The following is a 17,174-nucleotide window of genomic DNA, read 5'->3' as shown; positions in this document are numbered from 1 at the left end:
CATATTATTTTTTTATTGGTTCATGTAGCCAAGAAAAAAGAAGTCTTAACTTTTGGATAGATCTATCTCTAGTTGGTCAATGGAAAAAGCAATAGTTAGTTTGATTGAATTTCAGGTATTTTCGTCATTTTGGATATTTTTAGAAGTGTGTATAAGTTGTGTAGAATATATATTTGTAAATTAGACAGTCAGCTTTTGGGCCTTTTTCCAAACTTTTTTCCTAGCTTGTTATTGTGTAGTGAATCCAGCTGAATGAATCTAAAGTAAATATTAAGGTATATGTGGTAGTTTGTTGTATTTTTGAATAATTCATTAAAAAATGTTTTCCTTCGTCAAAGTGAAATCTACATTCTAGAATTTCCACCATCATAGTGAAATCTATATTCTAGAACACTAAAACCCTAAACATTCAGAAGTCGCAGCATGTACCAAGATGTCATGTTGAAGGCTGTACAGTTACCTATAATTGCTAACATCATCAATATTTGATTTTAGGATAGAGGGTTGTCTCATTGGCCATCATACAAAATCTCCTTTTTCCAATAGTATTATGTGTTAATTTTTTTAAAGAAAAGTTGCTTTTGTTAAATGGTAATGTGTAATCTTGTACTTCAGTGTTGCAAAAGTTAAAAACTAAGACTTTAACCTTAAACAACTGCGTAAAACATGAATTGGACAAAACTACAGGTTATTGTAAAATATAATGCAAAGCTTTTGGGAAAACGAGATATTTATACATTTGACATTTAAACCTGGCAAAAAGGTAAAAAAAAACCTTTTGTGACTATATTATACACAGCTGGCAGTTTGGAAATAGACTACATATCGACATTGTGTCCATCTTTCCTACATAGACAAATTTACAACTTAAAACAGGTCAAAAAAATAAACTATAGACCCTGTTTACTTCTTCAATGGAATCATATTACTCCTATCAATCAAATGAGGACAAGGGACATTTACAGTTGTGTTGTGACGTTGTTACAACGTCTTATGATGGTAATAAATAACGTTGTGCCATCGTTGTTTGGTTTGTTGTCAGCACGTGCCTTGGAGTCCACAAAATTACGTTGTACCAACGTAATTTAACTACGTTGTCACAACGATAGTATTACGTTGTCACAACGTAATGTCAACGTTGGATTGTTTACTTGGTAATCCCTGTTGATTGATGTTTCTAGGATCAAATTCATGACCGTTTTCGTGAGTGAAATATATAACACTTGTAAATAAATTAGCTTTTGATATTGAGTATATGTATATTTGTAAATAGATTATGATGCACAATTGTATCTTGTGAATTTGTATAGCATCAATACGTGTATCCTAATATATATTGTGTCATGATATTGTCATTCATATTTTCACTGCAACAATCGAATTATTTGTTTAAATTAAGTTTAACTAAACGGGTTGTTTTAAAAGGGATTTTCATCAAAACGTCCTCTTTAATGATGCAGATTTAAATTAAATTATAATTGAATGTCCAAACCGGTGTAAAAATATATATTTATTGATAACACAGGCTAGTTCATATCGATGTTTTATTCAAATTCATCAATAAGATAAGATTAACAAATACTCGGTTTTAATTACTTACATAAAAGCTGAATACAATAATTTGATACAGCAGGGAAGAATAATTATGTATTATTTATTACTTAGACTGATATGAAGAGGAACCTATTTAGACTGTAAATTTATGAAATCTCTTATGTCTTGTGAAACTTGTTCACGTGTGTGTGTCATATGTGTCATCATACTAAAACTTGTTATATTCCAATGCTAATAAAACAATTTGTGTTAAACTTAAATAACCAATTGCATACCTATCTTGATCTTATCTTTATAAGTAGATTTGTATATAAATATATATATAAGTGGGTCAGATTTTTGTCCTCACTCTTACGTCTTTGTCATTTATTCAATTGATATTATTTTATTTGGTTTAATTTTGTATGAATTACGAAGTATAATTTCATATTTATTATGAACTCCTATGCCAAATGATTCAATTGCAAAATGTATTTTTTGCATTTTATGATTTTGAATAAATGATTTTTTTGACAAACTTATTTCATACAATAAAACGGGCTCGGATTCATGCGTAGTAAAAAAAATCCAAGACCGTGTTTAGTTTTAATATCCGTCTTTATTGTGGCAGATACTAAAGTTGTCATTCGTTAGTCAGAAGAAATTTTAAAAATGTACTTGATATTTGAGATAAATATAAAACCTCAGTCAAAATATGCTAAACCGCATTCTAGCCTCGCATACACAAAAACATGTTTCAACATTTATATACTAGTATTGAATTAGCATTTATGGTGAAAATTGTCATTAAGACAAGGAGAGAAATTTATACGTGCATTGCTTTTTATAAGTTGTTAAATTGTATGATATTCATTCAAAATCTCCGTCTCAATCCCCCCGAAAATTATATCGGGTTTTACTCTAGGATGTGAAGTTGGTGAAAACGATTTCATGCAAAACCCAAACCGTAATTCCCTAACAGTTCTGGATGATGGAATACAGAAATAGCTAATTAAATATGATATTTCAGAGTGTATCTCACTTCGCATGCCCAAGAAATCATGTGAAACAAGGAATTAGTTCTAAAGGAAACATTAAATAAAGTGAGAAAATAGTGTTGAATTATCGATCAATGGTAAGGAGAATCTACATATTAAATGTAGAGCGGACGAACAAACGCCAAGCACCCGCCTGTTTATATTTATAATGAATGCAATACAATGCACATTCTAGTACGGTGTTTTTTGTGTCTATTTATGCTACTTTGGGTTTGAACGTTTCGGTCTATTTGTTATTGAGTTGTTTAGTCCGGAGCTTGATTAATAGTTGAGAGCTCCCTGCAATATAGAAGATCAATTGGGACAGCGTGAAGGTGTTTTGTAGTTTTTAGTGTTATATTACCTTGTGTTCTCTTACCATATGTCCCTTTATTTCCATACAGACATACTTTTTTAGCCAAGTTTTACGAACCAGTCCCTTATTTTCTCTTTTGTCAAGATTGGCAAAATTGGCTGGCGAAGATCTTATAGACGTGGATAGTTTTATTTTCCAACTTTACATTTTAGATACATTTATTATTATACGAAAAGTACTAATATTTCTCGTTTTGATGCATCTTTTAAAGTAAATCAAAGACTTATAGAATCAAACTGAAGAACATTTCAGCAACATTAAAATTAAAACCCCACTATAAAATAAGAATGACAAATAACAGGAAACGATGTGACACTGGTGGCTGCTCACCTAACTTATAACCAACATGACTGTCTTTCACGAGATGATCAGCCGACGATAAACCTGAGTTTTCTGAAGTCAAATTGAAGTGTATTGTTTATGTTGAAGAAAAATAATCTTTCTTTGTTTTACAGATCGTGATCTTTCTATGATTATTTTGGACATTCTGAGATATAATAACTCAAAAAAAATCAAGCAAAATAAGCAAACCATCATTCTTAAAAGTTTCTAACACATACCAAATCACCATTGCTGTAATTCAGTAGGTTGGAGTGGTTATGCACCTGTTTTTTTCAAAGTAAAATCAAGGGCTATCACGGTTCAGGCGATATCCAAAATTCGAAAATCAAGTGACAAAGACCAAAGACAAAAACGGAGACAGCATCAACGACAACAATATGATAACAACAAGAAATATACAGCAAACTAAAAGGTAAAGTAGCAAAACGAATTCCGCTATAAATTGGAAGCATGGACTAGGTGAACCGGTAAGGTAAGAAAGTATACTTATTCCGTAATAAATGTTTTAACATCATCGTAGATACATAGCACACCTATATCAGAGAAAAGAAAAAAAAAAGACGACCCCATTCGCCAGCCTCACAATAATTATGTGACGATCTTTACTGTTGTGTGTTCTAATCTTCACCCCATTATTCGCTAGAGATTGGACTCTATTCACAAGTTTTCAATGAAACACGGATAAAATATCAATTCAATATAAATATGATAACAGATTATATAAGTAGGTCATCATTTTAATAATCAGTCATTAAAATCGGGTTTTGAAAACGTTGCTTTTGAAACATGACGTCCATGCATGCGCAGTGCTTATTAACAAATTTTTAAACAAAATTGTGGGCGTTTCTCTATTGAAAAAAAGCAGTTCTGATCGAATTCTTAGAGTAAAGTATTTGTTTTAAGCTATCTAGAAAATAATTATACATTACTTGTGTTCTAATTTGCAATGTTTATGCATGCTGAGTTATCGTTAATAATTTTCTCTTAAATCTTAAAGAAACATGTTTGCGAGCGCCCAACCCTTCCCTCACCAACAAACCATTTCAGTTTCCATGAAAGGGCATACTTTGGGTTTACAACGTTGAGATTACAAAAAGGCTGTTATATGTGGTTATTGTTTAAACCCGATTCTACTGTTATTATGTTATTGTTTAGAAATGATTTCAGCAGTAGCAAAACACAACCATTTAGATAAATAAGAAATGATTATCTATGCTTCTCGAGATTGGCCCCACTATAGCCTGTTGTAGTTTTAGAAATGAAAACCGGCACCAAAAATCTACTTTTCTAACACTTATATTAAGTCTGGTATTGTTCATCAGATTAAATGCAATTATGTAAGATCTTATCAATCCTTATACAATTTACTGAACTTAATTGTCGTTTTTATCGTTACAACATTCGAAAAGAGAGGCGAAAGATACCCACAGGACATTCAAACTCATAAGTTTTTCAAACTTTAAAATGTCGCATTTATTCCAGATCGATATTTTTTATTGGTTTCTCGCTTTCATCAGCAGGTGATTACAGCTTTTAACACACGCCAATATTAAAACATACGATTTGGACTCTTCAAAAAACAAAATAATAAAGAATGAAAATATTACCTCTATTATCATTGTATTTCTTATTACATGTCTAATCAAACGATAACTTAATGTGCCTTTGACGTACTGTACAGATGTATAAAGCTATGTTATACTGAACTACTGTCACCCGACAAATCGGCCCAAACTGTGGAGGCATCTGTGTTTGCCTGGAGAGCCTCATCAATTCAATGCTGCAGATACTTTGTAATTTATGAGAGGTCCAAAGATGACTTGTAGTAAATTCCAAAAGATAAAAAAAATGCAGAAGACACTTAAAACTTAACCAATACCTTGAGTAGAAAAAAAACAATACCATGGTCAAGAATTATATGATCCTACTACCAATTATTGCCATGACTGAATTATACACCAAAGTCAAAATGACGTGAATATAAACATAATAAAAAATGAATATCGCTTCGCTGATGTACTGTTGGTTTGCAATTAAATACTTCCACCAATTTAAATTTTATATGCATGCATTCTTAAACTTGACCTTTAGTACAGATAAGTTGCGCATGAAGTCAGCATGTACATTCATTAAAAAGAAAAGAATGTCAATTTTGAAGTGTAAGGGAGAAAACAGGAAATCCTGTTTAGTTCTATATTCAGTCTTTTAGATGAAATCAATCCGGCTAATAAAAATAGTCATCATACGATTGCACGTGCTTGTCTGTTTATTCATATCTTTATCTATATTAATATCGGGTTAAATGGTTCGCGGCAGTCATCAGAGGTCATCTTTGTGAATAATAAGATGGCGTCTAGTCTAGAATAGGCATGCCATGCTGATATATTATAATGAGTTCAAGCATTGGTAATTGTTTCTTTTTGAACATTTTGTAATTTGCATAAACTTTTTAGTTTGATAAATATCAAACGAGATTCTTTTGTCAAATCGATGTTTTTGATTTTGACAGCAAATGACCCTTTTAAGATAAAACATAGAATAATAAGATCATTTTAAATAGTTAATTCTCATTTAATATTTTAATATACATTTAAAGTAGTACGTCGACAGGTTAATTGCTCTAATCGATGTTAATATATTACAGAAAATTGCAATTGTCTTTTTAATTATTATAAAATGTCATTGAATCGATATTTGTTCAATCTTTCATTGAACGTAGTGAAGTACAAGTACCTCTCATTTTGAGAAATATTATACCTTCATAACTTCTAATTAGGTCAGGTATTTTGAACCCGAGTATAGTACAAGTACCTCTCATGTTGATAGATACCATACCGTCATAACTTCTCATTAGGTCAGTTATTATTTACCCCAGTATAGAACCAGTACCTCTCATGTTGAAAGATACTATACCTTCATAATTTCTCATCAGATCAGGTATTATTTACCCCAGTAAAGTACAAGTACCGCTCATGTTGATAGATACCATACCGTCATAACTTTTCATTAGGTCAGGTATTATTTACCCCAGTATCGAACCAGTACCTCTCATGTTGAAAGATACTATACCTTCATAATTTTTCATCAGGTCAGGTATTACAAATGTATTAACCCCAGTATAGTACAAGTACCTCTCATGTTGATAGATACCCTACCGTCATAACTTCTCATTAGGTCAGGTATTATTTACTCCAGTAAAGAACCAGTACCTCTCATGTTAATAGATACTATACCTTCATATCTTCTGATTAGGTCAGGTATTATTCAGTCATGTATGGTCTTATCATTACTTATACCATATACATGTATTGAACTTGTCCGTATTTATTTATCTTTACAATATTTGAAAATGTTGCAATTAGTTAAGATCGGAATATTTTTGTGTTGTTTCTCACTTTCGTCTCCACGTGAGTAAATTTTAAAAAAAACTTCAACATTACATTAATTTTATGTTTATAGTTAAATTTATAAATATTTGTGTTAGATGCAGAGATATATAAAAAATGAATAATGTCCGTAAGGTTGATTAAATTTAAATGACATTAAGTTTAAGACAGAAAGCGTGATTAAAGAGAATGCGACAGGCACATTGGGATCAAGGATACATCAAGAATAAATATTTTACTTCAAAAGTCTGTAATTCTTATTACTTATCTAATATCAATAAAAAGTATTTTGCCCTCGGTGTACTGTACAAATGAATAAAAATATTTTAACTCAACTGCTGTTGTTGGATAGAAAGACCCAAACAGCGGAAACACCCATCATTTAGTGAGGGATCAATATAAGTACACATGCACGTCCGCCTGGAGATACACATTCAGTGTAGAAGATGTGTTGTTACAACTGAGGGATCCACAGGTGGCCTGCTATAAGGTTTATCAAAATAGGCAGACGATACCAAAATAAAAAATAAATATGGCCAATAATCTTTATGATTTAACTATACAAATATTTCACATGGACAAACAAGAAAAACGCCCAAAAGAGCAACACCACTCTATAAACCACTTCACTGAAAACTGTTTACTTAACATCGAGGGCCCTTTGAAAAACGGAGGCAACCTCTTTTTTTTTTACCCCTTTCTTTATAACCTTTTTTGTCCTTTAGGAATCCAAGATAACCAATATTCACTACGTCCATACCCTTTTAAATTTATTTATCTGGTGTATTTTAAAAACTGTTTTGTCATGGAATGCAATATTGAAATATTTGCCACTGAACAACAAATTTTGTAATCATATTCCCCTTAAAATTTACTTTAAAATGTACATTCTGTTTTATTCAGTTTTATTAGACGATGCATGTAGACATGGGTGGCTGCACTTCCGAGATAGGTGTTACATGTTTGCCATAGAGAAAGAAACTTGGACAAATGCTGAGGTAAGCAACAAAAAAAAAAAAACACACACACATTGTAGATTGCAATAAAGGTGGTAAATTGACGGTTAAGAACATCATATGGGAAATATTGTTTGGCATTATGAAAACATAACCTTATATGGAATTTAAATCTAATGTGAATATTTCTCAAATTAGTCCAATCCTACAAAATCCTAGAAAGTTACATGTGGTATAGTGCTAAACATACACCTACTCGTAAATTTACGTTTCTGAAAATGGAAAAAGGGTGAAATAATTTATCTGAAACGGTAATTAATCAGGACTACAACTTCCCAATCTCTTTCTTGTCGTTTCCATTGATCTTTATAGTCCAATAATACATTGTTGTAGCTTGTACTTGTTTTGTACATTCTGTATATATATTTTTTTTATATTTTTACCTTTGACTTTGAACATGGTTGTTTTATTCTTTACCAGATCTTTGCTGGTTTTATTTTGTGTGGTTTTTTTTTTTTTTTTTTTTTTTTTTTTTTTTTTGGTTGTTGTTACTGTAAAGACAGTAACGTTGTATTTCATCGCTCATTTTTCAGTTTCGTTGCCGTGTTTTTGGAGGACACCTAGCTGAAATCGAGGATGCTGATACAAACAAGTTCTTGAAAGATACAGCACAAATGAGGAATTCAAATGGTATACTTGTATTTGTACTTTCATAGAATTAATATAATCGTGTTTTAGCATTTAATATTTAGATACAGCTTGGTTACCTTAAGTTATTTTCCGAAATCATTCAAGTGATCCTAGTTTTTCCGAGAGACATATTATGTTAGAATATTTGTGTAAGAAATACTTCATACAAAATATTAAAAACAAAATTAATTTACTTTGCTAAAAACCCATTTTGAATTAGTTGTATGTAGCAGACTCTTACATTTGATGTGCGTGTAAAATATTTGCCACCCAATAAAGCAACCTATTAAATATATAGAGTTAGGATCTGGTAGAAATATATTAGTTTACAGACTCGAATTAACATCGCTAATTACACTTTATTGTCTCAACGTCTTGGTATATGACGGGTTGGCTAATCAGATCGTTCCAAATAGTAACGTTTTAATATCGAAACTAATTGTCCTTTTTATAAACAGGTTTACCGCCTCCGGGTGCGGGATTTTCTCGCTGTGTTGAAGACCCATTGGTTGCAATAAGCTGTAATCTATTCTGTATGGTCGGGTTGTTGTCTCTTTGACACATTCCACGTTTACATTCTCGATGTTATAAACAAGACTTTAGAATAATCAACAAAAAGAATAGACAAAATTGCTCTATGATATTGTAACTTAATTGAAAGACGTTCTACATGTTAAGAATTTAAAAAATGATGCAGATGGGCATTAAAGAAAAACAAGATTAACATTTTTCAGAATATTTTTTTTTAAATGTCCAAGTTTAGTGTGTTAATCTTTCCTAAATCTATTGCCAAGAATGATAATAATATCACGCACACCCCGAATTGTCAGATCTTCCAAATGATGTCGCTGAAGCTGATAAATATAGACGTGGTATTTTCTCGTGCTATAATTCTAAACTGCTTCACGTGCTTTCAATTATTTATATTTGTAGATCACAAACATCATTATTTCATTGGACTGACTGACGAAGCCGCATTGGACGAGTGGGAATGGGTGGAAAGCGCTACAAAACCAAACTTTACAGATTGGGGTAATAACCAGCCAGATCACAATGGAAACGATGAACACTGCGTTTTATTTTATGCGCGTGATCATTATCGATGGCATGACGCAGATTGTGACGATCATAATTATTTTATATGTGAAGAAGAAGAAGTAAATTCAGGCGGAAGTATCATTGGTTGAAAATAAAAATGAAACATGTATATGTATTGATTTTTGTTGTTGATTAGCAATGCCGTCAAAAAGATGTTTACAAGATTAAATTGTTGACTAAAACACACCCGCGAATCGCGGGCATTAAAACGTTGTTGAAAGTATGTAAACTGTTGTAGGATGAATTTTTGTAAAAGATTTTATGACTGGAGAATTTCAGGAAAGGTATCAAAAGTATCTGAAACATGTACTGATGTCAATATAAATTTTCGACCAGTTCAAAATATTGGATGTAAATCTAAAGAATGTCAACGCAAAGTTCCGTCAAAAATTTGTAGTAACATGAACGCACAATTTTTAGGAGGCGAGTTGCTTTTTCACAATGATTTTTGTTTCGTTTTGCAGAAGACATAATAATCGATATGTTAACCTTTTCAATTTCAGTCATTCGAAACGGATTCCACTAATGAAATAAGATTATTATGTGTTATTTGCAAATAAGAATTGAATAATGAATAGAGCCATAATAAAAGGGTACTCAATAAACAATGCGATTTATGCACAAAACTGTCATATTTTACTGAAATCTGGAAAGGGCACAAGACTTAATAAGTTGTTGACTTTTAAGAAAGCAAATTAATTCTAATATGGGGTGCTTATTACGTCATATGAATAGAGCCGTAATAAAATACTGAATAAACCAAAACCACTATAAATCGACGACGTCACAATGCGATTTGTGCACAAAAATGCCAGGTTTTACTTAAACGGCGTCAGAGTTTTCAGTTGGAAACTTTACCATATTACAATCAAAATAATTCATGCATTCCATAGATTTGTTTTCATTTTCACATGGCTTGAGATGTTATATTCGTTAATTTTATCACTTGCTTACGCTCGGTATAAAATTCCAATATAACGACCCAGGCTATGTGAAAATTTTCAACAAATCTATGGCTTGCATGCATTATTTCTTAAATTAAACATCATTATGTACCGGTACCAGGGGACCCAAGAAGTTGTATTTTTATCGCTTCCAGTGACCGAAAGAATGTTTGATACCGGTTCCTGTAGCTCAGGTACCTAAAACATTAAAATTCTAATAAAACGACCCAGGCCATGTGAAACTTTTCAAAATCTATGGCTTGTATGAATTATTTCTTAAATAAAACATGATTATGTATCGGTTCCAGAGGTGCCAAGAAATTGTATTTGTATTGCTTCCATGGACCGAAGGAATCTTTGATACTGGTTCATGTAGCTCAGGTACCCAAAACATGTATGTAATCAAGTTACGCTCGTAGAGCCATAATAAAAAACTCAATAAACCACAACCACTACAAATCGACGACATCACTATGCGATTTGTGCACAAAACGTCATATTTTACTGAAATGGCGTCAGACTTTTCAGTTGGAAACTTTACTATATCCATAGATTTGTTTTCATTTTCGCATGGCCTGGGTCGTTATATTCGTTAATTTTTCTTCCTTGCTTACGCTCGGGATAACATTCCAATATAACAACCCAGGCCATGTGAACATTTACAACAAATCTAGGGCTTGCATGAATTATTTCTTAAATAAAACATGATTATATATCGGTTCCAGGGGTCCCAAGTAATCGGATTTTTATCGCTTCCAGGGACCGAAGAATGTTTGATACCGGTTCCTGTAGCTCAGGTACCCAAAATATTGTATGTAATCAAGTTCGGAATTAAGGGTTGTTTGTAAATTTATCAAAATTCTGTGTTATTTTCAACAGTCATAAACGGAAGTCTTGTCTATGACTTAAAAGTCCGTCCGATAACAGAAACAATATCTGAACGCCTTTATTTTTGTTTTTCTCCCAAAATAACCCAAACGAAATAATCATAAGTGAGGATGACAAATGCGACTATGCATGGTACATTTTTTTTTATAGGACATAGAGGCATGATGATTGATTTATTGTGGAAGGAAGAGAAGAAAATAAGGTCTTCTCATTTAATAGTATACATGTAGAAGATATGCATAAAATTAAGGGTTACTGTATCACGTGGACAAATCAATTGAAAATAATGCTAAATACTTAATCTTGTTATTTTAACATATTGTTTGTTTCATTGAAAACGGACAGAGGAGAATGCATCATATATATTGACCTAAAGGATTTTGTCAATCCACAATGTAATGACAATACAAGTGAGAATTTCGAAATCATTATTACATTGAGAAAAGATAATATTAATAATAATAGATAAGTGATTAAACGAAGGATAAGATGTGTAAGCACATTTTTATAGCCGAAAAAAAAATCATTTATAGTGCTGCTTAATACATCTTTTGCTTTTCTGTATAAACTGTTCTGTTCAGAAAATATAAATGTTCTGAACATTGTGAAACATCCCCACACACACGGCGAGTCCACTTATTACAAATATGTACATAGATGGCAATTCTTTTTGGACCTTGACCATTTCGTTCCTCTGCCATTTCGTAATCAAAATTACCATTTCATACCCAAATTTTACCTTTTCGTACCCATGAAAAAAACCATTTCGTACCATATAAACAAAACATATACCATCTCATGCATAGACTTAATAGATGATAACTATTTCGAACAATATATGTGTACAAACATCAGTGATGGAGATTTTGTATAACACAAATTTATTATTCAAAAAAGATAATGCCTCATTATAAGTTTTTAATGTTTTAATTTAATGCATTCTGGTCCTTCCAACAAGATATATAAAAAAATGATTTTGTAAAACATGTTGAGATGATCTTAATATTAAACAAAACTCAAACACACCCGCAGGTCCGTGATTGAATAAAGTACCTATGCTTGATTTTTACCTGGATGTTTAGTATTCGTATTTTAATCTGATAAAGTCCTGCTGATTGTAAGGTACATAGTTTTTGTTTGCTTTAAAAATCTTTCTATTTGAACCCGTTCAGGTTTTCTTACTACAATAAACTTAGTTTAAGTTGAATTATTAACTAATCAACCGAAATTATTAGTAGTATTGAGGTGAAGGAAAGGGACTTGTTAGATAGTATACGCAGTGTAACATGGATATAAACAACTACTGGAAGAATTCCAGCTTCTCCTAATAGAGGAGGGAATTACAGAAGGTAACAAATAACTACAATTGGAAACTATATGAGACATATACTATTGGTATTGGTATCGGATTCGACCCGGAACTTGTTAATTATTGAAAATATTGCATTTTGATTAGGTGGAAAACAAAAGAGTCTTGTATGGTGTAACTTTTTAACAACACCATTATCCTAAATTAGTTAAATGTAAAGTTGAATGCTTTCATTCGTCGTCTTTACGTCATGCCGGGTAACAAATTGGACCTCCTAGTTTTAGTAGTTTAGATATAACATAACAAAACGCTTCCAGCAGTAGAAACTTTCTAAAGACCTATACTTGGTTTGAATAGGTAGTACACGGAAACCTTGATATATATTTCGGGAAAATCTTTCCGAAATTTGGGGCCTCGATGCTCTTAAACTTCATTCCTTTTTCGGCCTTTTTAACTTTTTTATTTCAGCGTCACTGATGAGCCTTTTGCAAACGAAACGCACGTCTGGATTACACCATCTAAATCCTGGTATCTATGATAAGTTGATTAATAGTTTTTGCCAGATCATGCAGTGAAAAGGACACATGTCAAGCTGATATTCACTCAAGGAGGAAGCCACGAATAAAAATGTTGTTCAAGGAATTTGCCACCTTGTGTGACCAATCAAAGAACTTGCTACGGCTATTTACCGAGACATGACACACACACACACACACATAAATCTTCCATGAGGTACTAATTGACGTACATATTAATATTCCATACGGTACGAAATAGCACGCATACAAATATTCCATGAGGTACGAAATATTCATGGTACGAAATGGTTGGGGTAGGAAATGACTATAATTCTGTACATATACCTCATTCAATAAATTGCAATGTTATTATTGTGGTCAAGAGTTGAAAAGTCAAAACAGTCAACATAATCAAAAGGACCATCAAAAGCACTAAATTTATCTAAAAATCCAAAGAATGTTTTACACTCCAAAAATATTTAATTCCAATATTTTCATTTTATTACAAAAGTTAATGATAAGTTCTTTGATAGTAGTTAAGGAACTAGTTAAAAGCACTGAGATATTACTTGTAGAACACTTACTAGAGGCCGAGATGAAACGATAGTTTCCTGGTTTTTTTGTAGTTTAGGTAACTAATACATAGTAGGGGCCTTCAAATGTTCAGAAGAGGCCTTAAGCTGAGTGTGATGTGGTTATGATATGTTTGTTTACTATATGACTCTCTGTTGAACGCACGGACTTGTAAATTTCATTCTTAAGAACGTTCGTGTAGTATTTACGTCATACCACCACTACATTGTTGGCTGCTTTGTCGACTGGTACAAACACAAACCCCTTTGAAAGTTCTTGAAGTTTTTTTCCTTTTCTAGAAATAGGCATATTATGTACTCTTTTAATCATTTTTGAATTATTTTCAAAATGTGATATTCGAATATCCACAACATTTACACATTTATTTAAATACTAGAACACACCCGCGACATCGCTGGTTCGTAACTGAATTAAAGTATCTAATTATGTGTAAGCCTTATTTTTTAGTATTGGTATTGTCATCTGAAAAAGTCATGCTGATTATAAGATTCACGGATTTCTCTGATTTCAAAATCATTCTGTTTGAACCCGTCGGCCTTGAACTAATTAATTAAGCATACGTGAAAGCGTATAAGACGGATCGATAACGGTCTCCGAATATGGAAATTGTTTCTCAAAAATTGGCGTTTTCTGTGGAAAAAGATTGTTTCAAAGACAAATTTAGGAAGTACAAAACACTACATTTAAACGTCATGTCACAAATATTTTCGACTTTGTATGGTTTCAGTGGAGTTGCGACTTAATGAAATCGGTCTCTTCCTTTAGTAGTATAGAAGAATCAAGAGATTTTTTAACAGATTTTTCCCGTTTACACCATTTTTTACAATACGAGGAAAGAACGTCTTTTGTGACCTGACGACACTGTTTCCAATTTATTTTAGATGGAGGAGTATATTTTGATCCTTTTTTTTAAATGTTTTTAAACAATTTATACTTTCCCCTGGTTTATCTGTTTAAGCTGTCTATATCAACGATGTCGACGATATCATTTCGATATCAACAATTAAAAAGGTTCTTCATGATTTGTTTCTTCATTCTTTTCAAATAGTTTAGTAAATGTCCTTAATCTTTTTTTTTTTAATTTCAGTTATGTAAAAATAAGGATATATTGTATGTCTGATGTCGTCATATAGAAAGAAGACAGATGAAAACAAAAATGTGGCCTTTATCCTTAATATTCTTTTCATAATTTTATTACATATAGTTTAATAAGCCATTTTGAAAAAATCGTAAGAAATCCTTGTTATTTTTCATAGATTTCCAAAAGAAAAAAGATGCCAATGTTAAATGTACGAAAAATCTAGAGAGAATCATTTCCCGCTAAAATTTTGATAGGTTATATCTTAAATCCAAATACACGGAGCTTATCATTGTTTTCTACTTTATAAATGCCCTTAATAATATACTATCAATTTATAACAGAATTTTCAAAAGATTGTTATTTTTTTGAACAGAGAAGCGAACATCCTTAATTTAATGCAATGTTTCTTTAGCGTCAGAAAGCCTGGTAACCTCTTTGCACAAGCTTTCCGATTAAACGTCCCTATTTGTAATGAACTTAACTGAATAGTCAATCATCTCGCACAGATAAACTGACGCCACCTCTGCATACGTCTTGTTGTCGGACGGGACAAGTCCAGGAAACCATATTTGTATAATCCAGTCAACATTTTGTGTTATACGAAATTGACAGTAAAAGTTCAATATGTTATAAAAACTAATATTTACATTTGATTTGTTAAAACGAATAAATCGTCATTGAACTAGAACCCCGTATGAATATTTAATTGCATCTTTTGAACTTGTAGAAAGACTTGGAGACATACTTGGTATTTGCTTAAAAATGATCGATAATCCTTGTATGTCGGCATATAGTGGGATTAAAACAATATAATATTGTAAATCAAGTATAGTACATATTGGATGCGTTTTTAAACATTGAGACCACATAATTTAATCTACAATACATCTTTAGCCATTATGTGTTATAATAAGACAAACCCAGTGGCACAAGTTCAAGGATTTTCTATCTCAAAAGTTTAATAACTATCTCTTATGTCAGGTGTTTCTGTATAGGTGATCTACTTCTGTGTTGTTTGTACTACAATATATTGAACCTATTCATATTGCGGTTATCTTTGGATCATTTGGACATGTCTCAATTATTTAGATTTATAAGGCTTTGTGCTCTCTCATTTTCATCTGCACGTGAGTAAAACATCAACCAAAATTTGTTTCAAGTTGTACAAAAATCTAATGAGTGGGTAATGATATTATTGGATTCGCTAGAGTAAAAATTCGTTTACGGAGATATTTGCAGATCGTAGTTTAAAATAATAATACAGTTCGTTTGTTCAGTTTGGCGTTTCTTAGGACATTTTTAGCTGATATATGATTTGGTTATTAAAAGACTCCCACTGTTTCAAGCTATGTTGATCCTAGGTTTTTGATGTCACTTTTGACTTTTAGCTTTTCGGTATGCATTTATCCCTGGTTACTAGTTGCTTGGATTTGAGTGTAGATATTTAACGTGAGAAGAATGCGTGGACAATACTTGTTAATCAAGCCACTGTAATATTAAACATTAATTCAATGTCTATTCAAACATCAATTTAAATTATCTCTCCTAATATTAATATTCAAACTATGGATGTTGGCGTTTGTTTTTGTTGCAATTAAGTGTTCCTGTTGTTCCTTTGTTTTCCTCTTATAGTTGATGTGTTTCCCTCGGTTTTAGTTTGTAACCCGGATTTGTTTTCTTTCAAGCGATTGATGACTTTTGAACACCGGTATACTACTCTTGCCTTTATTTACAGCTTTGCAATCATTTTGGGCCAATGGATTGAACGTATAACAAAGAACAAACAATCTGCTTTAATTTTTAATTATTCTAATATATATTGTAAATTTCGACATTCTTATTTGATTTGGACTCTCCTAGCCATTGTCTATAAAATTTTCTTTTGAAACTTTACCTTTAAATAAACATCCCCTCTTATTCAGTTTTACTGGATGAAGGATGCCGACATGGTTGGGTACACTTCCGGGATAGATGTTATATGTTTGCTACAGAAAAGGAAAGTTGGACAAATGCAGAGGTAACGCACTGGTTCCGAATGATAAAGACGGACGTATGATTTATCAAGAACAATATTAAAAATGTGTTTACGTTCTTACGGTTCAATAATAACAATCATGTTAAAAGAAATGGCGGTTCTCTTTCTATTCACAACAGAAATCCCTTATGACCAACTTGAAAGGGCTATTTTTTGGAAACAAACATAAGTAAAAACATAATAGGAATGTTAGGCAATGTCTTTATACAAATATCTAGTATATAAACTACCATAATAGACTGTAAAACCATTTCAATGAGGTAATCTACGTTTTACATATGTTTTAGATGGTTTGGATTTGAAATTTGTCACCTTTCTACTGCGTTCCAGATTGGCCGGGTTAAACCAAAGACTTTAAAATTGGTATTTGCTGCTTCTCAGCTAAGC

At 31.9% G+C, this 17,174-nt stretch overlaps 1 protein-coding gene across 1 annotated transcript; it reads left to right on the top strand.

Annotated features, from left to right (window-relative positions):
* The first annotated feature begins 6,594 nt into the window (after positions 1-6,594).
* Positions 6,595-9,527, top strand: LOC127722051 (perlucin-like protein). The gene is made up of 4 exons (XM_052228897.1): positions 6,595-6,695; positions 7,578-7,672; positions 8,224-8,320; positions 9,254-9,527. The coding sequence occupies exons 1-4, from the start codon at positions 6,638-6,640 to the stop codon at positions 9,505-9,507; spliced, it is 504 nt and encodes a 167-aa protein (XP_052084857.1). The 5' UTR covers positions 6,595-6,637; the 3' UTR covers positions 9,508-9,527.
* The last annotated feature ends 7,647 nt before the right edge of the window (positions 9,528-17,174 follow it).

The sequence above is a fragment of the Mytilus californianus genome, unplaced genomic scaffold (genome assembly GCF_021869535.1).
Source record: "Mytilus californianus isolate M0D057914Y unplaced genomic scaffold, xbMytCali1.0.p SCAF_12, whole genome shotgun sequence".
Lineage (NCBI taxonomy): Eukaryota > Metazoa > Mollusca > Bivalvia > Mytilida > Mytilidae > Mytilus > Mytilus californianus.
The sequence above is the reverse complement of the archived record's forward strand: the minus strand, read 5'-3'. Positions and strand labels throughout refer to the sequence as shown.

Bases quoted from the DNA above. Each gene is read 5' to 3' on its own strand.
- LOC127722051 (XM_052228897.1), top strand. From the start codon at position 6,638: ATGTTGCAATTAGTTAAGATCGGAATATTTTTGTGTTGTTTCTCACTT. The intron at 7,673-8,223 runs GTAAGCAACAAA...CTCATTTTTCAG, and splicing joins AAACTTGGACAAATGCTGAG to TTTCGTTGCCGTGTTTTTGG. The intron at 8,321-9,253 runs GTATACTTGTAT...TTATATTTGTAG, and splicing joins ACAAATGAGGAATTCAAATG to ATCACAAACATCATTATTTC.